Here is a 26034-nt window from a genome sequence, read left to right on the forward strand (position 1 = left end):
AGATTTCTTGTTTCCCTTTCAGCATCTATTGATATAATTGCATGTATTTTTTGAAAAATATTCTGCAAATAAGCCCTACTGGCATTCCTGGCATTAGTATGTCCTGGTCATAGTATATTATTTTAAGAAATATGGTGTTATATAGACTCTTTGCTAATAGTTTACTTAAATATTTTGAATCAACATTCATTTGGAAAATTTAGGGTAGTTTTCTCTCTGTTTTGCCTTTCCCTGCTTTAGATACCGAAAATATGATAGTTGAATGCATCTGGCAAGATCCCTTCTTTTTCTATTATTGCAATTAGTTTTTGGAATGACTTATTTGACTGTTTGATAGATTTCATTTTAAATCTATCTGGGCCTGAGGGCCTTTGAGGAAGTTTTTATGCCTAATTCAATTTTTTTAATATTAGGTTATTTAAATTATTTAAATGTTTCATTAATATAGGTGTTTTATATTTTACAAATAGCTTCCATTTTTACTATACCGTCAGTTTTATTAGCATATTTGAGAATAAAGCCTAAAAATTACTAATAGCATCTTTTATTTCATCAATTGCTGCAAATTTGCTTTCATTTGATACCAACAATTTGTTTTTTTAGCTAGTCTAGCTCAGTTTCTTTAGGTTTTTTTAAAAGCAATTCCTCTTTTTACTTATCAATTCAAAGTGTGTTTTTTTGCGTTCAATTTTGTTCATCTCATATTTGATTTTCAGAATTTCTAATTTGGTGGTTAGTTGGGATTTTTTTAATTGCCATTTTTCGAGTTTTTTTTTTTCAGTTGCAAGCTCATTCACTGATCTGATCTTTCTCTCCATGGATGAAAGCATTTACAAATATAAGGGTTCCCCTAAGGAATGCTTTAGTTGCATCCAAAAACTTCTGTTATGTCAATCAACAAACATTCATTAAACACCAGGAACTCTTGCCTCGTGTTGTAATTATATTTGATGAGATTTTCAGTTTGTGTCTGAGATCTGTTCTTGGCCGGACCAAGAATATTATACAAAATGGATACAGGGCAATTTGGTGAAGAAAAGTAGGGGAATGAGGAAAGGCTTCATGCAGAAAGTGGCCACTGAATGAGGATTCTAGGAGGCGGGGTTAAGGAGGGAGAACCTGCATTGGAGACATGGGGTCAAAGCCATAAAGGAATTATTAACTTGGATTAAGGAGATGAAGGAGAGGGAGCCTGGCCTAATGGATTGCGAACCGGCCTCTAAATCAGGAAGACTTTGATTTTTAAGTCCCATCGGACACACACAGGCAAAATCACTGGGCTCCAGGCAAAAACTCTTTAGAAGCTAACTTATCAGAACCGTGGCTGATATGCGAAGGGTCTCCAAGCCCACTAAATCTCAAACCGGAAAAAAAAAAAAAAAAAAAAAAAAAAAGTCTTACAAACCCTATTCGTTCTGCTGGTGATTGAGGCTGTTCTGCTGTAGGATCCCAGATTTAGATATGGAGCTCGACTCCTCTCTATTTACAGAGGAAATAAGGTGGTGAAATGACTAAGACCAAGGTCACACAGCTGGTAAGTAGTAAAGTAGGATTTGAACTCAGGTCGGGGCTTCCCCACAGTAATTTATCCCGAAGGTGCAGCTTCAGAGGGAGCCACCCCCACTGCCACCCCCACCCCCCTGAGAGGCCTGCTCCACACGGTTAGTTTGTAACCGAGAGGCAGTCCCTTCCCAATCACCCGGCTCGGGTGAGGGGGGAAAGCTGCCTCCACTTTTTCCCCAGACCCAAGGGGGGCGCGCAGGGCGGGCCACAGACGAGCAGTGCACGAGCAAAAGCAATCGGGGTCAGGCGTGGGGCGGCTATCCGGACCGGAGCTGAAAGGAGGCGCCACGCGGTTTGACCCCGTCCGCGCTCCGTACCACCCGCTGAGCCGGCGGCGGGAACATGGCTGCCGCCGCCGTGGCCCCACTGGTAACGGAGAAAGTTTTCCAACATTCCGGTCTATGTTAGTTCCTTGTCCGCTGCGGGCCCGGTCCCCGCCCTACGCGGCGTAGGCCTCAATCGGGCCCCACTTCCTTAAGCCCCTGGAACGCCAAGACGTCCAGGCCCCGGCGAGTGGAGCAGGCGGGCCCCCCAGAACAAGGTAGGAAGAGGCGGCGGCTGGGGGTCCCGGGCAGCCCCTCCCTCGGCCCTGCCTCAGAAGCCCCCGGGCTGCGCCCGATGCGTCCTGGCCGCTCCCACTAACGGAGGGTGGAGGGCTTCGGCCCACAGTACCGGCCCCGGGGACATCCGACTCCCTGGCGCGCGGAGGCCGCGAGACGCTGGGAAAGACCTCGGGGCGGGAGGCAGTAGGGGGTGGGGAGCTGGAGCCGGATCGCGCAGTCACTTCGCCTCAGTTTCCACGTCTGAAAGATCGAGTTAACATTGGAAACACTTCTGAGAAAAGTGCTATTGTACAGGATTGACAGAACGACGCAAGTTTCTATTGTGGGACCTGCTGGTCCCCGAAGAAGGGAGAGAACTTTGGGTTTTTCTCAGCCTCAGCGTGAACAGTCGACTTTGCAGCCACTCTTTTCACCTGAGAGGGGCCAGCTCCCCTCCCCCCAAAAAAGAACGGGTGGGAGGGAACCTAATATTTCCTGATGTTGGTGATAGTACACAAGCTGAGCTTTGGTTCACTTCCTCTCTGCCCCAAAAGCTTTTTCTAGCTTAACCCCCCTCCTTCTCCCCAGGGACTTTGGAACACTTTGTACCTAATGATGAGGAAGATGCAGGGGCTTTTAGGATGGGAAGCTTTTATTGAAGGGAGTTGCCTTGGCTTTGAAGAGTAGACAGAAACTCTTCAGTTTCTTCAGAAAGGGAAAGAGGAAGCCTCCCTCCCTGGAACGAACTAGGAATAAGCACTGCCTAGTTCTCAAATGGGGTTTGAGAACTTTTTGGTCTCATAGACCTTTTGTTTATATTACTGTATTAGAAGTAAAAATTGATACAAATAGGCTGTTTTTTTTTAAATAACTATGTTTTCCAAAACAAAGAACATCGTTAGAAGAGTGGCATTGTTTACTTACTTTTACAAGTCTCTTGTTCCTCTGGCTTAATAGAAGACAGCTGGATTCTCATAGCTGCGTCTACATTTAGTCTGTTGCAATATGTTGTTTTGGTTGAATATATGAAAAGTATGAAAAATCCAGCCTCCCACAGTTATGTAGCTGGAAAAGGGAAAAAGAGTATTTTAACAGAGATAACAATATGATATAATTATAAAAGTAATTTTGTCCTTTTGGACCCCTAAACTGATTTCATGAGTGTGAACATCATTCTGAGAACCAGTGTCTTAGGACAAATTTTTGTCTTTTATCCTAGGACCTCTATATGGTTAGGACTGTGGGTTGTTGCTGGCAGCTGAAATTGGAGGTTATGGGGGAGAAGGTGTTCCCCCCAAGACTATACTCTAGTGGGATAGTCTCTCAGAGCCTTTCTTTCTTCCTTAGCTTCCAACCTAAACCCAGGCCATTCTGTCTGGTTATTATCTCTTTTCTCTCCCTCCCTCTTCCCATCCCTTTCCAGCTCCCTATCCTCAGCTGAATTTATCCCAGGAACTGAGATTTCTGCTTAGAGCTCTTGCACCTAATCCAATACACCACACATAGTCATGGAATTTGAGGGTTGTAAGTGACCTCAGCAGTCCTCCAGCCCAACTCACTGACAGAAACAATATCCACTAGTTAACATACCTTCCAAATGGTTGTTTGGCCTCTGTTTAAAAAACTCCCAAGGAGGTGAATCCACCACCTCTTGAAGTAGTCCATTCTACTTTTGGATAGCTCTAATTGTTAGAAATTTATGACACCTAAACCTAAGTTTGCCCCTTTGAAATATCTTTCTTTTCATTTTTTCCTCTTATTTTCTCTTCTTTTGAGCACGTTTTATTCAGAAATCAGAATGACTGAACACGCACCACTGCAGACCTATGAAGAAAGATATGAAATCAACCACCACCTAGTAATTTTCTTAAAAAATAATCAGAACTGAGAAAAAGAAAATGCGACTTTCATCACGACCATTTAGTTATGTTTGTAACAGCTTCCTCACATCCTCAGTCTTTTTCTTCCATTCTCTAATTACTTAAACATTGGAAAATTTGGCTTCCTCCTGAAGACACTGAATCCATAGCCACCACTCTAGTACTAGCAGTTCCTGAAAACTTGCACCTGTAGGAAGGAGTAGACATACTCTGTTCTTTGCTGACACTTCCATACTGGCTTTTTGTCACCTTTGCTCAGCAACCTTTCCTCTTTTGAGTTGCACATCATTTTCTTATAGAGCCTCATTGTGATCCTTTTGTTATCTACTGGCTTTTAGGTCCTTCTCCCTCCCACCTAGTGGAATTCTGTGTCTTATTCATTATCTTCCTTTTTAATCTCACTTGTATTTTACTTTTAAAAAATTAAAAATTTAATTTTCTCCCTCCTACATTACCCTCCCCCCCACAAAAACAAAGGAAAAGACAATCCTTGTAAGAAGGAGGGATAGTAAAGCCAAATGAATTTTGCCATATTGTCTGGATTGAAACATATGCATTATATTCTCTATACTAAATTTACCACCTCTCCCTTAGGAGACAGACTTCTCAGGAAGGAGGTAGATTGCATGTTTCATTTCTTTAGTTTCCAACATTATTCCTTGTTCTACCCTCTGGGGCCAAACAGAACAAATCAAATCCCTTTCCTACGTGACAGCCTTATATTTGAAGACAACTATTATGTACCTGCTGCAACTTCTCTTCTATAGGCTGAACACACCCAGTTTCTCAAACAGTATCATATGATATAGGCTTAACCTTTTTCTAGGCACTCTCCATCTTATTATTCTCTTTCTTAAACTATAGTGCCCAAACCTGAACTCAATATTGCTGATGAAGTTTGATGAGAGCAGTGTCACACAGTGGGGATCTCCTCTCTCTTTCTGGAAGTAATGCCTACATTCTTAATGCAGCCAAGGCTGCATTAGCATTTTGGGTGCTGACTCATTAGGCTTTCATTTCGCTAAAACTCATAGATCTTTTTCAGAACTGCTTTCTAACCATTTCTCTTCTCTCTTATTCTTGTAAAGTTGAACTTTTTTTTTTTAAAACCTTTACCTTCCATCTTAGAATCAATGCTTTGTATTGGATCTAAGGCAGGAGAGTGGTGAGAGCTAGTGACTTGCCCAGGGTCACACAGTTGGGAGGTGAATGAGACCAGATTTGGACCTAGGACCTCCCATATCTAGGCCTGGCTCTCAATTCACTGAGCCACCCAGCTGCCCCTGAATTTTTTTTTTTAACCTAAGTGGAGGTCCTTACATTTATCCCTAATGAATTTCATCTTATTAGATTAATTTCATGCTTTAATCTTTAAGAACCTTTTGGATCCTAAACTCTCACCTACTGTGTTAGTTATCCCTCCCAGGTTGGCATCATCTGAAATTTGTTGCCCATACTGTTTATGTTTTTATCTATGTCACTGATAAGAATATTAAATGACAAGTGTTTATTGAATAACTGAGTGACATAGATGCAATATTTTGTTTGTTTAATAGATATTTTAGGACTTCAATTAAGTATTCTCTCTAGTGGTACAAATTGTGATCCATAAATACTTTCTCATTCTGTGTTCTTGTCCATGTCTTCCCATAAATTTTCCACCAGGAAATGGGATCTATCTTACATTCAGGAGACTTCTCTTTATGTTTTATATCATTAAATAGGTCCAAGTGTAATGTACAGGGTATATTATCTATTATTTATTATAGACTCACTTGACAAACACTTATGAAACATTACCATGTTCCAGGCACTATGTAAGGCACTGGAAATGCAAAGACAAAACCAGTCTATTGTTAAGGAACTTCTATTGGAAGAGAAAAAAAACACACAAAAACTTTGTATGCCATAAAGGAATTACATAGTAGGATAAAAAGCAAAACAAAAACAAAAACAAAAAACTTGAGGAGGAGATAGGAAGGAGATGGAATAGAGAGAGCATTCACAATTAGGAAAATGAAAAATCCCTTAGGTAGGAGAGGACACTTGAGCTAAGTTTTGAAAAAAGCTGAGGGTTTTGTGAGGCACTACTGAGGAGGGAGTCCATTCTACATGTGGTGGAGTTAATAGTTAATAATTAGAGAGAATATTCTATATGAAGAACAGCTGGTCTGTTTTGACTACAATAGAGGGTGTGTGGAGAAAGGTAGGCCAGAACCAGATTGTAAAGACCTTTAAATACCAAGCAAGAAAGTTTGTATTTTATCCCAGAGGCAACTGGGAGCCAGTGGAGATTCTTGAGGAAAGAGAGTGACATAGTTAGGCCTGTGCTTTAGGAATATATATTTGAGTGAATTAGAGCAGAAGAGTGTCTGGAGTTAGGGAGACTAATTGGGAAGCTCTTAAAATAATCTGGCCAAAAGATGATGAGATACAGTATACAATCTTAGTTAACTGGGTCCACTCAGTAGTTAAGTGATTTCCCCAGGGAAATAGGCAAGTATGATTGTGAAGCTAGATGTGAACATAGGCCATTGACTCCAAGGACAGCATTGTCCATTGTACCATACTGCCTCTCATACTTGTTGCTATAAATCAAAGAAAAATAGAAAATTTTCTTTTTTTCCTTTTCTTGTTGTCAAGAAAAAGATTAAAACAACATATAAGTAGGGGATTATTTGAAATAGTATGTTTAGGAAACAGCTCAACTCATTTTATTACTGAAACAAATAAAATGGCAACTTTTAGATAAATATTTAGCCTCTTAAAATCTTAATTGGACATACAAAAGCAAAGTAACTAAAGAATGATTCTATGAGAGACATCTGCAATTCCTTCTTGGACAAGTATGTCATTTCCATGAATGTTTTATAGCTGGCATCCAAAGATGACAGATGAGACCAATCTAGGCTTAGCAGATTATGTCACATGGTGGGCACATTTCTCTCAGCCAAATGGCCAACTCTGGGTTGCTAATTACATGGTGACCTGCTGTTTCTTTTTTGTGTCCATCTTAGAGAATTTCAGATATGCTGATCACAAGCTAGATCTTGGAAAATTTTTTCCCCTTAAATTTTAAACTGGCTGGTAGTTTCTATCGGTTTATTGTCACTATAAGCCAAAAAACTATCTTATTTATCATCAGTCTGTCCTGTGAAATAATCTTAAGTTTTTTAAATTGCTATCCAACAGATATTAAAATTATTTTTTGGTCACTAAGTTCAGAACTAGTCATTTTGAGATATAGCTTACAAGGCATTTCAGATTATAACATTTAATTTTGTATTAAAAAATTAATAATGAAGATGCTAAAATTTTTTATCATTGGAAATAAAATTAAAGTGTTTTATAATAGAAATTAGTTTGGCCATCTTGGAAACATTGCCATAGAGTTGTTCTTTGAAAAGTTGGAAACTGGCTTTGATAATTGAAGGATATTGTTGTAATAAAGTCAGAATTGTAAAGATAATTACGGAACAACTTTATGGGTTGAGTAGGCTTAATGTATTGAAACCATTTTTTTGTATTTTTGTTAATTTAAAATCTTATTTTAAGAGTCTAAAATTGCACAGAACCTGAGACTTCATGAAAACAGTGTAAAGTGATTTTGAAAAGAGTTTCTATAAATATAAACTATTTCCATTCAGAAAACATTTACTCATTTGTGAAAATGGAAGTGTTATTGATATCTTTCTTTGTGAATTTTCCTATAAATCTTTTGTTATAAACCTTGTTCTTCATAGCCATTAATTGTACCTTAGCCAAGACTTCCAGGTACATACTGTTAGTTCTAGGGAGTAACAGATATTAAATGTATGATGAGAGCAGCTCTTACCCTACTAATGGTGTCAGTAATATAGTAAGCTAAATACAAGTAAAACTATTTTATTAAAGTCAACAAAGGTGGCAAGATTAAGTTAGGAGGACCCAAGTTCAAATCCAGCATTACACACTTAATAACTATGTTACTCTGGGCAAGTATTTTAATTTCTGCCTCTCATTTTCTCATCTGTAAAATGGAGATGTAATATTTGGCTAGGAGAGAGTACTAACATAAATTTAATAATTTTTCCTTTTTTTTTTAGAAAATTTTTCCATGGTTACATGATTCATGTTCTTACTTTCCCCTTCACCCTCTTCCCCACTATCTCCCCCCACCCCCATAGCCAACTCGAATTTCCACTGGTTTTAACATGTGTCATCTATCAAGACCTATTTCCATATTATTGATAGTTGCATTGGTGTGGTCTTTTCGAGTCTACATCCCCATTCATGTCCGCATCAACCCATGTGTTCAAGCAGTTGTTTTTCTTCTGTGTTTCCACTCCTGTAGTTCTTCCTCTGGATGTGGGTAGCATCTTTTCCATAAATCCCTCAGAATTGTCCTGGGTCATTGCATTGCTGCTGGTACAGAAGTCTATTACATTCAATTTTATCACAGTGTATCAGTCTCTGTGTACAATGTTCTTCTGGCTCTGCTCTTTTCACTCTACATCAATTCCTGGAGGTCTTTCCAGTTCACATGGAATTCCTCCAGTTTATTATTCCTTTGAGCCACAATAGTATTGCATCAATAGCATTTACCACAATTTGTTCAGCCATTCTCCAGTTTACAAGGAGCTAAATCAGTTGTATAAAAAAATCAAGCCATTCCCCAATTGATAAGTGGGCAAGGGACATGAATAGGCAATTTTTAGATAAAGAAATCAAAACTATCAATAAGCACATGAGAAAGTGTTCTAAATCTCTAATAATTAAAGAAATGCAAATCAAAACAGCTTTGAGGTACCACCTCACACCTAACAGATTGGCTAAAATGACAGTAGGGAAGAGTAATGAATGTTGGAGGGGATGTGGCAAAATTGGGACATTAATGCATTACTGGTGGAATTGTGAACTGATCCAACCATTCTGGATGTTAATTTGGAACTATGCCCAAAGGGCTATAAAAGAATGCCTGCCCTTTGATCCAGCCATACCATTGCTGGATCATAGGGAAAAGAGATCATAGGGAAAAAGACTTGTACAAAAATATTTATAACCGAGCTCTTTGTGGTGGCAAAAAACTGGAAAACGAGGGTATGCCCTTCAATAATATTTCCTTTTTGATAAATGTACACACATGCTAAATTATGTCGCAAGAGAAACAATTTCATCTTATGTTACCTTATTTTGTATAATGCTAAAACTGCCTTGAAAACAAATTTTAATGAACACAAATCCTTTTTTTTTTCTTTTAGGTCTTCAAGAAATAAGATTTCAATCTGAGGAAATGTCAAAGTAGCAGCTTGCCGATACCCTGGATTTCCTGGATGCAGTGCAAACAATTTTTATAGTGTGGAGAAAGAGCCTTAATTGCCAGTTTACATGTGTAGATCACTGCGTTACTGTATTAGTCATTGTCTCTATACAGCAATGACAAGACTGGAGGAAGTAAATAGAGAAGTGAACATGCATTCTTCAGTTCGATATCTGGGCTACTTAGCCAGAATCAATCTATTGGTAGCAATATGTCTAGGTCTCTATGTAAGATGGGAAAAGACGGCAGATTCCCTAATTCTGGTCATCTTTATACTTGGCCTTTTTGTTCTTGGGATTGCCAGCATTCTTTATTATTATTTTTCAATGGAAGCAGCAAGTTTAAGCCTCTCCAACCTTTGGTTTGGATTCTTGCTTGGTCTCCTCTGTTTCCTAGATAACACACCTTTTAAAAAAGATGTCAAAGAAGAAGTGACTAAGTATTTGCTCCTGACTTCCATAGTATTAAGGATATTATGTGCTTTGGTGGAGAGAATTTGTGGTTGTATTCGTCACCGACCTACCTTATTGACCACAGTTGAATTCCTTGAACTGGTTGGATTTGCTATTGCCAGTACTACTATGCTGGTAGAAAAGTCTATGAGTGTTATCTTGCTTGTAATAGGTTTGGCGATGTTGATTATTGACCTAAGAATGAAGTCATTCCTAGCAATTCCAAATTTGGTGATTTTTAGCGTCTTACTGTTTTTTTCTTCATTGGAAACTCCTCAGAATCCAATTGCCTTTGCATGTTTTTTTATCTGTCTAATTACTGATCCTTTTCTTGACATCTATTTTAGTGGACTTTCAGTTACTGAAAGGTGGAAACCCTACTTGTATCGTGGAAGAATTTGTAGAAGATTTTCTGTCATTTCCATTGGCTTTATTGAACTTACTTTTTTTATTCTTTCAGCTTTCAAGCTTAGGAATCCTTATCTCTGGTACTTTGTAATACCAGGATTTTCCATTTTTGGAATTTTTTGGATGATTTGCCATGTTATTTTTCTTATAACTCTTTGGGGGTTCCATACTAAATTAAATGACTGTCATAAAGTTTATTATACTCACAGGGCAGATAATAATAGCCTTGATAGAGTAATGGCATCTAAAGGAATGCGGCATTTTTGCTTAATTTCAGAGCAACTAGTTTTTTTTAGTCTTCTTGCAACAGCAATTTTGGGTGCAGTATCCTGGCAGGTAAGTTAATATTTATCAATTTTCTCTTGCATAATTATATTATTTTAACATGATATTTGAAAAAAATGGCAGTTTCAATATAATAAATATTAATCACTCACAAAAATGAAAAATGATAGAATTCCCATCCTCCTAATAGAAAGCTATGCATAAATACATAAGTAGGCATTGTATGAAATAATACATAATAGTTACATAAAAGAGTTATATATTTAGTGATACTAACTGGGGCAGTAAAAGAATGTTTCCTGTTGAAGGTGATTTTTTGAGTTGGCTGAGAATTTATTAGTCAGAAAGGAGAGAAAAAACACTTCATGTTTACTTGGAGGTGATAGTAGGGTGTAAGTTTTCCAGTTTGATTGGTGTATATACATGGAAGGAAGTAGTTTAAAATAAGGTTGAAAAAACAAACTGGCGCAACATTCTACTATCCTTGAACTTTATTAATTAGGTGCTAGGAAACTTTTGAAGGGTTTTGATATAGTTTCCTAATAGTCAGGACTGTTACATTGTAATGGATAGAGTAGGAGTCAGGAAAGTTGCAGTCAGGAAATCTGACCTTCAGTTCTGCCTCTGACACTTTCCAGATATGTATCATTGATAAGCAATTTAACCTCTATAAGACCTAGTTTCTTTTGTAAAATGGGCTAGTGTATATCTGTCTGCCTCTAGATTGTGATGCTTAGATGAAATCATGTCTGTAAATGTACCCTGCATACTCTTATGTAAATAGTTATTATTATGATTAGTACCTCAATAATGTGAAAGATAGATTAGAGGAGAATAGATTATGGAAGTAGTTACAAGGCTGTTATAGTATTCCAAGCAGGTAGTAATAATATACTAAGTTAATTAAGAATTGTAGAGTGAAAGATCTTTACTTTCTATATCTTAACTTTAGGCTTGGAATTGAAGGAACAGTCTTGACAATATAATTCATCTTTCCCAGCAAACAACAAGCAACATTGTTCATTGATTAGGTGCCGTGTACTTGACTTTTCTTCCCACATTCTTCTCTAAAAGTTTCAATGGGGGAAATACTGTGATTTTTTTTCTCTGAGGCCCTCCCAGTTAACTTTAATGTAACATGACAGCAAATGTCACTTAGCTTGACCTATTGCCACAAAGGCATGCTTTACTTTTCACTAAAGTGAGATGTTTCATTTCAATTCATTGGTTGCCTACTATGTGCTGCATTAATCAATCAGCAAGCATTTATTGAGCATCTACTATGTGCCAAACTATGCCATGGGCAAAAACACATACTACTGAAAAAAGAATATCAAATTTCTATACTGTGCTGCTACACATAGCAATGTGTCAAAAATATTTGCTGTGGTGAAAAATCAAGCCAGAATATAAGATTGCTTCAGTGATGTCATAGATACTCTTGAAGGAATTATTATTTTGTGCAGATATTTTTTCTTAATATAACCCTAAAGACCTTCCATCTGGTTGGTCTAATATTGCCAGATAGACCCTAGGATAATTGACTACTATCATTAAGAGAAATATTTTTAAATTCATTTTTGCATGCAAGAGAAACTTTACCAAAAAATAAACCTTCTTTTAGTTTTGCTTTTGCAATTAGTTTGCATTTTGACATTAACCTTAATTAAAGAAACAACTAAACAAACATATATTAAGTGCTTTTCAAATTTTGGATTTTAGATTCCAATAGGGGATATATATTGTGTACAAAAATAACTATAGGCATGCCTCAGAGATATTGCAGGTTTGGTTCCAGGCCACTACAGTAAAGCAAATATTACAATAAAGCAAGTCATATGAATTTTTTCTTTTCCCACTAGATATAAAAGTTATATATACACTATACTGTAGTTTATTAAATTGTAATAATGTTATGTCTAAAAAATGTACATGCCTTAATTGAAAAATATTTTATTGCTAAAAAATACTAACCATCATCTGAGCCTTTAGTGAGTTGTAATCTCTTTACCAGTTGGGGTGGGGTCTTGGCTCAGTGTTGATGTCTGTTGCCTGATCAGGGAGGTGGTTCCTGAAGGTTGGAGTAACTGTGGCACCTTCTCAAGACAACAGTGAAGTTGGTCACATCAATTGGCTCTTCCTTTTTAACTTGAACCTATAAACCATTATAGCATTATTTTTTGGCCTAATTTGAAAATATTGCTGAGTCTCATGGAATAGGGAGGCCCAGGAAGAAGGAGAGAAATAGGGAATAGCTGATTAGTAGAGAGCAGTCAGAATGTACACGTTTATCAAATAAGTTCAGTATCTTATAACTTCATCATTTAAATTCAACATCAACCAAGCAAGGTTTATGGCACCCCAAAACAATTACAATAGCAACATACAGAACATTAACCATAGATCACCATAACATATATAATAATAATAAAGTTTGAAATATTGTGAGAATTTTCAAAATGTAAAGACATGATGTGAGCACATGCTGTTAGAAAAATGGCATCAGTAGACTTTCTTGATACAAGGTTACCATAAACCTTCAATTTGTAAAAAATGCAATATCTGCAAAGCACAATAAAGTCAAGTGCAATAAAATGAAGTATGCCTGTATTACACAACTTAGAATGTACTGTTTGCATAGGACAGACCTAAGAGTTTAAGGGTAGAATGAGTAGCTACTAGCAGGGAAAGGTTGGGGAACTGATTCCAAGCCTTGGGGTTGGGGACTGGGGGGAGAAATCATTGTTCAGTGCACAGAAACATGAGAGAACAAGATAAGGTTACAGAGTAATAAATAGTTCAAATTGGCTGATTATTCAGTCTGTTAAGAGGGGCCGAAGCGAAATTTTGTAAGATGTTGAATGTCAGGATAAGGTATTTGTATTTTATCCTGTCGACAGTGGAGAGGTTTCTGGAAGGGTTTTGAACATGAGAGCCAAATAATCAGCCCTATGTGTTAGTAAAGTTATTTTTGGCAGCAGTGTGCAAGATTTATTGAAGACAGGAAAGGCTGGAAGTAAAGAGATCAATGAGGAGTCTATTTTAAGAGTGACAGTAAGAGAGTGAACCCTGAATTCGGTTGCTCAGTGGGAATGGGGTGGTAGAACAAAAGGACATGATGACTGTTTTAAGAATCAAAGATGATAGGTCATTTGACTAGGTAATTAAAAGAGTAATAGTATAGTAGCTTAGAGAAGTTAGGAAGTTTTCAGGGGAGTAAAGTTTGGTTTTGGACATATGAGTTTGAGATGTCAACAAGACATTCATATGAAAATGTTCTGTTAACAGTTGGAAAATAGGACTTGGAGATAAGGGAAAAAGTAGATGTTAAAATAGATTTCTGATTCATTCATGTAGAAGAGATAATTGAAGTGAAAGAAGTTGTTAAGATTGAGAAGAAGGTATAAAAAAGTACCAGTGGAATGAGCCTTGGGGGATGCCCACGTATACTTTGTGGGTTGAAGAAAAAAGAAGCAGAGAAGAAATCTGAGGAGGAGTTAGGAGAACTAGGATGGAAGGAGCATCATTAATAGAGTATTGAGAATTTCCAGGGCAGAGGTTGTGGTAGCAACCTGTCAACTATGACAAGATGTGTTTCATTAGTAAAACCTAGAAAAAAATCAGTGACATGTAAACATCCATGAGAATGGTTCCTTCTTCCACTAAGGGGCCCCAGTTTTGAGCTCACACTGACTAGATTTAATTCTGGGAAAGACTGACCTCTAAAAGAGAATATCAGACTATTCTTGAAATTTTTGGCTTCTTATGTTTATATTCTAGAGTTGAACTCTAGGGAAAGTCTCCGAAGCAAATCTTACGTATAACTTATCTCCATGGCTTCCTCAAAAGAGATTTATAGAATGCCTTCTAGAAAAAGTACTCAATGTAAAAAATAGGTCTTTTATAAACCTGCTTTTTATCTCTTCCACCACAAAAATGTTTAAAACACAAAAAGATTCATAAGCACACATTGACAAGTACTTAAAACATGAAACAGTAACCCATCATTTCTGTTGTACTTTCCTAGAGAAGTTGCTACTTAAAACAGGAAAAACTTTATATAGGGTCTCCTGAACACATATTTCATTTCACATCTTGAAACTCAGTCTGTCTAAAACTGAATCCTCATTATCTTTCCCCATATCTTTCCCACTATCTCCCTCTCTTTCTCCCTCCCACCCCCCTCTCTGTCTCTGTCTGTCTCTCTCCCCTTTCCCTCTCCCTTCCCCACCCCTCCAAAACCTGTCTTCAAAATATTGATTTCTTGTTTCTGACCCCTTCTCACATTTTACATTGCCACCACCCTGGTGTAGACACTTAGCACTTCATGCAAAAATTATTTCAATAAACTGTGGATTGTTCTCCCTGCCCCCTAAGTCTTTCCTCACTCCATTCCATCCACTCAGCTCTCAGATTGATCTTCCTGAAGCATAGGTCTGACTGTTACCACTGCTCCCCTCTCTCTTTCAGTAATTCCAGTGGCTCCCTTTTGCCTCCAGGATCAAATATGAAATCCTCTGTTTGGTTTTTAAAGTCTTTCATAGCTTGATTCCTTTCTACTTTTCCAATCTACTTAACACTTTACTCTCCCCATCCCCCCCCCCCCCCACATACTCTGTGCTGTCCAGTGACACTGGAATTATTACTGTTCCTCACACAAGACCCTCCATCTCCTGACTATATTTTCATTGACTAACATCTGTGTGTTAGCCTGGAATGATGCCCCTCATCTGTTCCTCCTGGTTTCAAGTCTCAGATAAAGTCTGACCTTCTATAAGCCTTTCCCAGTCCTCCTTAATTTTAATATCTTCCTTCTGAGACTACCCACAATTTTTACATATGTGTGTAAGTATGTATATGTGTGCATCCTACTTATAAATAATTGCTTACATGTTGTCTCCTCCATTAAACTGTGAGTGCTTTGAAAGCAGGACTGTTTTTTACCTGTCTTTATATCCCCAGTGCCCAGCATAGTGCCTCTATCTGCACTGTTTGAGCAGACCACAAGAGGTCCATTATTTTTGGCAGGCTAGCATGTGCCGTGTGGAGTATCCTATGAATGGTTATCTTCTCCTCTGGGAAGTCCCTTCTGTTGGGAAATTTGTACCCAGACTTAGGAGCTTTCAACTCCCAGGAGTACTTCCAAAACTAAGAGCATCTGTCTCAGGATTATGGTTTATATCACCTGTACTTAGGGAGGACAAAACAGAAGGAACTCCTGGGGACATAAGATCCAATATCATATGTCATGACCCCTTACCATGGAATGTGAAAGGAGAATTTGAAGAGGCCTAATGCTTGAGGGAGTTGGGAGATAGAGACATATTCTACATAAGAAAGAAGTCACTCTTCAGTGGGAGAAGAGATGATTGTCTTAGTGTGTTAGCCATCTTCCTTTAGATCACATTTCTCATCTTTAGTGGAGTAGGACTGAAATTTATCCCTCTTCCCCAAACCAATCAATTCTGAAAGCACCTCTCCCCCCCCCCCCCCCAAGTGTAAATGCTTACTTATTGTCCATTTCCCAGACCTCTGGCATCTTTATTGGTGTTGTTTGAGAGGAGCTATGTAGACAAAAAAACTATAGGACCTAATGTTCTAGGCAAAAATTGATGACAAAAGTTATTTTTTGTCTTAATAATTTAACTGATGTGGGGAATGTGGCATTGGAAACATCTTCTATCCATTCAGATTGCCACATTACAGGCTTTGAGCATCACTTAGGATGAGGAGACATTGAACGAACTCCAATTCCAGTCAAGGCAACAGGTATTTACTATTCCAGTCCCTGTGCTAAATGCTGGGAACCCCCAAAAAAGCAAAAATAGCTCCAGCTCTTAGGAATCTTATATGAATGAAACAACATTGCAAATGAGAAACACAGCATAAATTGGAAATGATTTCAAAGGAAAGACAGCTAAATATTAAAGGGGATTCAGAAAAAACTTCTTGCAGAAAGTGTGATTTTAGTGGAGATGGATTTGGTGGGTCCTAGCTATATATCAAAATGCTCTATCTTGGAAATGGGGCTGCTTGACAAGGAACTTGGTAATGCCAATTAAATTAATGAAAGTGTATTATAAATGTGTAAATTGTGGAGAAATTTAATTATATTTAATGTTTTATATGATTATGAGGTTTTTCTGAAGGAAAATTTAGAGTCTGGACCCTTTAAAAATTTGTGGTACTAAAATGAAGGAAATTTTTTACTTCGACTAGAATTAGTTTAGAACTATTACAGCTGCCCACTGCTATCTACTGTAAGAACAAAGGAGCTATTAACCAATGTTTGATAGAAGGGAGATAGAGAAAGTCTGTATGGTGAGTCTCTTCCAGCTCTCCCCTGGGGCCAGATTTACACTGGGAGACTTTAAGGGGGTGACACCCCAAAACTAGGTAACCTAGATGGTTGTGCCACCCCACAGGAGTTGGGGTGAGGCTTCCCTATAAGATGAGGTATGTGGTACCCCAATCCGATTCTGAATAAGGATAGGATTCATTCAAATCTTCCCCCAATCAGTTAATTTCATAACCGGTGGTCTGGCTTCAAGATGGAGGCAGCCAGACCAAGCTGTGGTTCCCCTCTCCCTTATTGTCCGTCAGGCATGCTATCTAATTGTTGAATGGTTTTTATTATTATTATCAAATCAGGGATTGGGGAAAGGGATGAAGGGCAGAGGGATTTGGGGTGCCCTCTTCACTATTCCTATGGGGTCCATCACTTAGGATCCCTAGTGGTTCCCACTCCTATGCTTCTCCCCTCACTCCTTCTATTTCTATTCCTATTTTTCCGTTTCTATCCTTATCTATAATTGTAGGTTTTGACTGAAAAGGGTCTCTCAGCAAGGTTGGGAATGGGTGAAGGAGAGTAAGAGATTGCTCCCAAAATATAGTCCAAACTTAGCTGACTCAATGGTTGAAGTCTTGATGGGTGAGATGTGATGAAATGACTTTGATCAGGGAAGCAAGGTTTCAATTTCCAAAAAGAAAGATCCTCAGTAAGCACTCAGGACTGGATCAAAGCTGGGATGTCCACCTCCTCCCTCTCTCAGTCCTCCACCCGAAGACCTCTCCTCTCTCCTCTTCCTCCAAGAAATTTCCAGCATCCTCTTTGGTCTCAACTGTCAGCAACTGTCCACAACTGCCTTCTCTGGCTCCTTTTGTCCCATCCCCTTTGCATAAATCCCATCCTTACAGTATCCCAGTTTTGTGTGTTTTGGAAAAAGTCCCACTTAATTCATGCATCACTATTTCCTATTCCTATCTTATGTTCTCCCTCCCTCCAAAATAATAAATCCTTACCTTGTCTTATCACTATACTAATTATCTATCCCTATTCTAAGATGGGTTTTGGAGAAGTTGGTAGGGGGATGAGGGTCGCAATTTATATAACAATATTTACAGGGTGTAAAACAATTTTGTAACAAAAGTTTTTCATTGAACACAATGTCCTAAGTTTACAGTTAATGCCTTTAAAAAAGATAATTCATACTTTGTAATTATAATGATCAAATCTTGTTCCTAAGATTAGTTGAGGAAATATATTTGCCATCTTGTGTTGCAAAGGTGGACTGTCTGAAATGCAATATGGTGTCAGAGAGGTCATAGTGTTAGTTTGTTTTGCTTTATTGTTTTTTTCCCTTCATTTCAGAGAGAAACTATTTGGAGATGACTGATGCATCAAAAGGTTCAAATAAAATAAAAAGACAATTCAGAGCCAGTAGGAAGAAAAGGAAAAAAATGCAAAAACTGAATCTGAGTCAGTTGGAATAATTTGTGTTTGGTGGGAGTGGTGTGAAGGAAGTTATTAGTACCTTTCTTAAAAGCAGCTGAGAACAAAAGGGGTCAGAAGTTGTAAAAAAGATTCTGGGACAGCTGATTGGTGGGAGAATGATAAATATATATTTAAAGAATTGGCCTGATAGCAATTAAGTTACTGAAAGAGTACTCCAGAAACTTTTATTTTAAAGCCTTGCTCCAACCAAGCTATTTCATAGTTTTTAAGTAGAAAATAGGAACAATTTTTGGGCCAAATTAGCAAACCTTTAACTGCTTATTAAGGAAAAAAGTGAGTACCATATATTGAAGGGTCCATTCTTGCTTCTCTTTACCCCTACCTAAAGTAAGCCTATTTATTTCATAGATACTTTACCTAATCAAACAAGTCAAGTATAGCGTCAAAATTAAATGTTTTTTTTACTATAAGTGTAACAAACATCAACTAAAATGAGCATTTCTTATAAGGTTTTTTTTTAAATTTTTTTTTATTTTAAACCCTTAACTTCTGTGTATTGACTTATAGGTGGAAGAGTGATAAGGGTAGGCAATGGGGGTCAAGTGACTTGCCCAGGGTCACACAGCTGGGAAGTGTCTGAGGTCGGATTTGAACCCAGGACCTCCCGTCTCTAGGCCTGGCTCTCAATCCACTGAGCTACCCAGCTGCCCCCTCTTATAAGTTTAAAATAAGTTCAACACAGGCATGAAGAGGAAATGAAAAGCCAACATGGAATCTTAAAATATTTATGAGCAGTGAAAACATCTCAGCATTTTTCTTTTGAAAAGCAAAGTGCCTACTTTGGAAAGATAACATTGTTAGTCCTGGTATTTTGTAATTGATTTTTTTATAAACTAGAAATCCAGACTAGTTTAATCCTCTTAACTAATGTCAAGACATTTCTCTTAAATGTTAATGAATAATTAGTTTTTAGTAATATGGACAAAAGAACCTTCATTAGTTCTTGTTTCAATTAGAAGATGTTTCTGATGAGGTTATTGTCCAAGTGTTGCTTAGAAACGCAGCTAATATTCTTTCCATATTGTTGTTGTTGTTGTTTTTTAAATAGGCTTCTGATTTCATCAGTATAGAGAACTCCCAATGAGAACGTTCCTCTAGCAATGCAGATCCAGTTGTATCTACTAGACTACTTACAGTGTTGAGATTGTTGGCATACCAGGAGGTCAAGCAGGGCCACACTTTCAGGATGTATCATAGGAAGAACAGGACAAAGTATCCTCCTGACTCTGAGACCAGCTCTCCATCTATTATATGCCCAGCTACCACTTTTCCATATTGGGTACTCTTAAAAGTTGACAGCTACATTTGGTTTCATGGATAACATGGTTCCATTTGAATTCACATGCTTGAAAATTAAATATTTCAGGGATACCTGATTCTATATGTGGGCACTCTCTTCATCAACAAATTATGTTCCATCCTATTCCTCAGTCACTTGCTATTTTTAAGTTATTAACTTCTAAAATTTTTTTTATTGAAATTATGTTTTAAAGCATGTTTTAAAATATCTGTCTGAAAGCACATATATGGATATGCTTTCATATATATATGTATAGGGCAATTATTTCCTATCTCATACTGATATCTAACATATGGGGCATGGATCTACTGAAACAATATAGATGAAATAGCTTAATTAACTAAAAGTCCCTCTAAGGCTGGACATTTGGTATGTTGTCCATGCTTTTGGAATTTCAGTCCCTGGTGTGTCTATATATGCTTGCCAATGGCATAAGGTACTAAGACCCATCTGTTTGTTCCTTCTTTGCCAAAGTGTTGGTTTTCAGATTCTATTATTAGCTTTAACTTTGTGGTTAGATATGTAAATATGCCCAAAGGTTCAGTGGGAATGTCATATAAATACTAGTTGATGATAATGTGAACTGCTCTTCTCTTAATTGAAGCCCATAGTAACTGCCTGTGGCAGAAGGTTCTGGCATACCAAATGTTGCTTGTCCCTTCTGTTTTCTTGTTCTGAATCCTTTTGTATGGCTGTTGTGAGACTATTGTGCATGACTGTAAAACCAGGAGGCTGATACCTTAACGTGATCTTATTCAGTGCCCCCAAATGATATTACGGAATTTAGTTATTTTATACTTCTTTTATGATTAAAATTCTTCCGCCAATGAAATAGCTAAGTGGAAGAAGTGAGGTGGCCATAGATAAAGTGATGGACCAGGAGTCAAATTCAGCCTCAGACACTTAATTGTGTGAGCCTTGGGCAAATCACTTAACCTCTGTCTACCTCAGGTTCCTTATTTGTAAAAATATCGATAATAGCATTTCCCTCTCAGGGTTGTAAAGTTAAAATGAGATAATAACTGTAAAGAGCTTTGTAGACTTTATAAATTTATATGAAAATGCTAGATTATTATTATTATTATTTTACATATATTAAATGCCTACTCAGCATTTAACATATAGGAGGCATTTGATAAATTTATGATGAAATAAATACATGGATTTACCATGTTGATAAAAATTATACATCCACATGTTTTTATCTTCTTAAAACTGTAATATATGAGGCAGAGAGTAATTTTCTACTATAAACCATATTTATTATGCTGAGTAGAATTATGTTCCAGATTAGCTTTCCACCTTTTCAGAATGATGCTAGAAATCTAGAAAAGTGGGAAAAGAGTCACAGCTCTTTAGACTAGAGCGACTTGCTTTTTAAGTCAGTTAAAAATTTAAGTGCTGAAGTTTAAGTGCTTAAGTTCTTTTCCATGTTTTATACAATATGTAACAATTCCATATAATATATTAATGATATTAATATAAGCATCATGTCCCAGGAAGATTCTGGCTTTTTAATGCTTTGGAAAGATTAAGATTATTCAACATTTTCAAATCATTTTCAAATGCATAGAATTCTTTATATTCATTTTAGTCTTTTTCTCAGGAGATCACCAATTGTTCAGAAGATTTTTTTGTTTCTAGCTGGACACAACATATTCCCTATCCATTACTTTTATCTTTTAAAAAGCCCATTAAAGCTATTTAGTACATAAAAGTTGTAGTGTAATATTTCATTGTAGATATTATTTGTTTTCCACATTTTTTAAATTAAACTCAACTGACATAAAACATGGTGGGGAAGGGAATAAGCATTTATATAACAACTACTATATGCCATATTAACTCATTTGATTTTCACAACAACCCTGTAAGGTAGTTGATATTATTATCATCATTTTACAGTTGAGGAAACTGAGGCAAACAGCATAAGTGATTTGCATTAGCTAATAAGTGTCTAAGTCTACATTTAAATTCAAGACTTTATTGACTTCAGACTCAGTGCTTTTACAATCATCTGCCTCTAGTAGAAGAAAATAAAACATAAAGATGATTCTATGTAACGTGATGAATCTTTATTGTGTATAACTTAGTTTTTTAAAGATTATTTATTAATTTGTTTCATTAAAATTCCCTGGTATCTTGCCCCTTCTCTTCCTTCTCCTCAACTTACAAGGCATCATCCAAGAAAAAAAGTATATATAAATTATGTATTTTATGTTTCTATTAATTCTTTCTCTAGAGCTGGACATTCACAAATTATTCTTGAGATATTGTTTCTGTAGCTATATATACCACAATTTGTTCAGCCATTTCCCAATTGGTTTCCAGTTCTTTGCCACCACAAAGAGATCTGCTACAAATATTTTGTAACACATAGGTTCTTTTCCTTTTCCCCTGATCTCTTTGAGAAATAGACCCAGTAGTAGTATAGCTGAGTCTAAGGGTATGACCTACAGTAGTCCCAGAGTACAGTTAGAACTCAGGTCTCCCCTCTTGTAGAACTGGACCTAGTTACCCTTTATAATTCTAAATGTCTTTTCTGGTGAATAGTTTTTGTTGCCTGTTTAGTTTAGTAATGTTTTCAAAATGTATTCAGTAGTATCATTCCAAGTAATTTACATTAAAAAGCTGAAACTTTCCATTAACTTCTGTTGTATTTCTTTTAAAACCCCATTTTGAATTTAAAATATTCCATTACAGCTGTTTGTTTCTTGCAGTTTAGTCAGTGTTCATTGACTACACTGTTTTCTCCCTTATTTTATCGTTTCTTTTTAAAATTGTCAATAAGCAAACCTTATATCATAGAATTTTTATATTTGTTTTATTGTAGAAGTGCAGGCATTTTTGAAGTATTGAGAACAAATGCACAGGAAAATAGGAAGAAAAATATTTTGACCAAAGACACAAGAAAACACTCAGTGCTCTATTGCTATTTCTTACATCTAGACAACAGGGACATAAAAAATAAGATGTCTAGACAACAGATTCCAGAAATGTTTTAAGTAATACTTAATAGCTCTTATGTTGCCAAGTATACTCATAGACCTTCTCTTGAGTTTATTGATTTCTTTTTTAGAAACACTGAAGAAACTATATTACTTCTAGTATTTGCCCCAGTTACTCCAGGGAAAGCCAAGCAGTTTAAAATCCCCAAGTAAAGTTTACTCCCATTTTTGAAAAATTCAATTTTATTTTATTTTCAGTTACAGATTCTCTCCCACCTTCTCCTTCCTCCCAAGAAGTCATATAAAACAAATTTCTGCATTAGCCCTGTTTCAGGGGGAAAAGAAAAAGAAAAAAAATTGTACTTCACTCTGCCCTCTCAATCCATCAGTTCTCTGCCTGAAAGTGGATAATGTTTTTTAATCATGAGTCCTTTGGAATTAGAGTAGATTATTGTTTTGGTCATTTACTAAATGTCTCATAGTACATTGTCTTTATACTATTTGTTGCTCATACTGTATAAATTATTCTCCTGGTTCTTTCCCATTCACTCTGCATCAGTTCTAGTCTTCTAGATTTTTCTGAAATTGTCATTCCTTTTAACATAATAGTATTTCATCACACATACTGTGGCTTCTTTGGCAATTCCCCAGCTGATGGACATCCCTTTTCAGTTCTTTGTCACCACAAAAATTGCTATCAATATTTTTATGCATATGGGTCCTTTTTTCTTTTTCTTTCTTTTCTGACGATAGACCTACTGGACTGTTGTCTGGGCAAAGGTTACACACAGTTTATTAGCTTGGGGCATTGTTCCAAATTGCCTTCTAGAATGGTTGGACTAGTTCATAGCTCCACCAGCAGTGCAATAGTATACCTATTTTCCTGTATGCCCTTCATTGTTTGTTGTTTTTCGTTTCTGTCATCTTAGCCAATCAGAGGGGTGTGAGTTGGTACCTGAGTTATTTTAATTTGCATTTCTCTAATTATTAGTGCTCATTCCCCTATACATTTGGTAAGTAAGACAAAGAAAAACTTGCTGCAAAGGATTTTTTCCTCTCTTTCTTGCTTTTCTTCTAATTCCAGCTACATTGGGTTTTTTTGTGTACAATCTTTTAAAGTTTGTGTAATCACAGTTATCCATTTTACCTTCTGTGAGCCTCTCTGTTCTTGTCTGGTCATGAATTCTTTCCCTATCCATAGATCTGGCAGGTAATTTCTCTCATGCACTGCTAATTTGCTTATTTATGAGTTCATTATTTTTGTCTAAATCATGTGCTCATTTTGACTGTATCTTGGTATGTTGTGTGAGGTGTTGGTTTATGTGCAGTTTCTACCAGACTATTTTCCAATTGTTGTCAGATAGTGAGTTCTTGTCCAATCGCTGCGATCTTTGTGTTTATCAAACTGTGTTCATTTGCTTTTATATTTTGTGTATCAAATCTTTATCACTTATCAGCTACACTATTTATTATTCAGTACCAAATTGTTTTAGTGATTATAGCTTTGTAGTATAGTTTGAGATGTAGTACTGCTAGTCTTATCTTTTTTTCATGAATTTCCTTGATATTCTTGTCCTTTTGTTATTCCAGATGAATCTTTTTTTTTCCAGCCTAAAAAGCAATTCTTTGGTAGTTAGATTGGCAGGGTACTAAATTAGTAAATTACGCAATATTGTCATTTTTATTATATTGGATCAGCCTGCTTCTCATCCGTCAATATCTCCAGTTATTTGGATCTGCCTTTGTATGAAAAATATTGTTTGCATTCATGTAGTTCTTGTGTGTGTGTGAGCAATTGCTTCCTTTTTCTAAAATGATAACATGATTTGTCAACTTTTACATGACACACTGTAAGAAGTTTGGATTTATAGTAGTTTTTCTAAGACATTTGATAGCTTTGGATTCTGGCTATGACATTCTTGGGACTTTTCTTTTCAGGGGGTACCTTTTAAGAGATGATAGATGGATTCCTTATATCTTTACTTTTTTTTGCAATTTATTTATACTTTCTTTAATTATAGTGTTCAGGCTTTTTTTTTTTTTAATAGTTTTTAGAGGATCTAGTGAATCTTAAATTATCTCTCCTTGATCTAATTTCCATGTCAGTTTTTTTTTTTCCACGTCAGGTATCTTACATTTTCTTCTATTTTTTTATTTGGTATTTTATTCCTTCAAAGTATTCATGTAATTGTTGTGCAAAATTCTTTTTTCCCCTTTTTGGTCTCAACATAACTGTTGTTACAGGGTTAAATTTGCAATTTTTTATATTAGTTGCTGTATTCTTTGATTCACTCCTTTCTACAGTTTTAGTTCCTAAATTAGGGTTTTGTCCAGGGCTAGTCTCTGCCCCTGCTAAAATCTTGAGTGCTCTGGTTGGTCCTGCTTGTTCTTACTCTCAGTCCTCTGGGCTCTTTTACTGACCTCTACTTCCTAAGGTTATAATGTAGAGTCTTTAAGGTTCATTGGACTGGTTAATCAGGACCCTTTCTGGTAGCTGAAGATAGAATATTATTGACCTCAGAGCCCATGGGCTCTGATCTCAGAGACATGATATTGGTTAGCATCATGTCGTCTGCTTCTTGAGGTTTTTTGGTTTACTCTGGGCCTTTCCGAAGGGACCCCTTCACTCTTATTGTTCTCAGGCCCAAAGCTTCACAAGCTACCTGCAATATGTCCCTTCTTTGTTTGTGTTGGTACTCACTTTGCTCCTTCTGTTGCCCTCAGGAGCCTGGCTGTTTTTTCCTTCCATTCCTAAATTGAAGATGTCACTAACTCTAGTTAGTGTCTCTTTGAACTATAGGTCTGGGGTAAACTTCAGGTTTTGTTGGCATAGCTGTTGATCAGCCTAACCCTGAAAAGCAAACATAGCTGCCTGAAAGCAGCTATCCAAGCAAGAAGCTAAGATACTTCCAACGTTAGACAAAAGGGAACAAACAAGTTTGTTTTTCATATTTCCTGTTTTCCCTTTTGAGGCCACAGACAGGAGATTTGTAATGTATGATATATGATATGACCTGATTTACTACAATACATAAAAATTATTGTGAGGGAAGCACTTTGTTAATCGTAAAGTATAAGATAAATGTGAGTTAATATTGTTATTGCCCCAACCTCCTTTGAAAAAAAAAACCGAATTCAAATACAATATAAGACTTAATTTTTAAAACTTTTTTGAATTAAGAAAACTTGAAAATTTATAATCTTCCTTTAAGAAGACTCTGGGCCTTATCCTTTTTTATATATTTTACATTTATTATAATAGTTCCAATACTGCCCTGCTTGTGTGCATTCCCTTCTGAACTTTATTATGCTTTTTAATATGCATTTTTAGTAATTCACTGACTTTTATTTTTTCCATTTTTAGTATCATTATAATTATCCTCAGTTGTCCCTAACTCTGCCTTCTTCCCCCTTAGCCCTCACCCCCAGCTCTTCTTATAACAAATAAGTATAGTTATGCAAAATAAATCTGCCCACTGGCCTTATCTGAAACTGTTTATCTTGTGCATCTCTAGTTCTTCACCTCTCTGATGAAGAGGTGGCATGACTCATCATCAGTTTT

At 36.7% G+C, this 26034-nt stretch overlaps 1 protein-coding gene across 1 annotated transcript in view; it reads left to right on the forward strand.

Annotated features, from left to right (window-relative positions):
* The first annotated feature begins 763 nt into the window (after window positions 1-763).
* TMEM168 (transmembrane protein 168) overlaps window positions 764-26034 on the forward strand; it is a 43658-nt gene continuing 18387 nt past the window's right edge. The window contains exons 1-2 of the mRNA XM_044679040.1: window positions 764-1534; window positions 9226-10480. Coding sequence (XP_044534975.1) covers window positions 9353-10480 — 1128 coding nt within the window. The 5' untranslated portion in view covers window positions 764-1534; window positions 9226-9352. The remainder of the gene's footprint in view (window positions 1535-9225; window positions 10481-26034) is intronic.

This window comes from Gracilinanus agilis, chromosome 5 (genome assembly GCF_016433145.1).
Source record: "Gracilinanus agilis isolate LMUSP501 chromosome 5, AgileGrace, whole genome shotgun sequence".
Lineage (NCBI taxonomy): Eukaryota > Metazoa > Chordata > Mammalia > Didelphimorphia > Didelphidae > Gracilinanus > Gracilinanus agilis.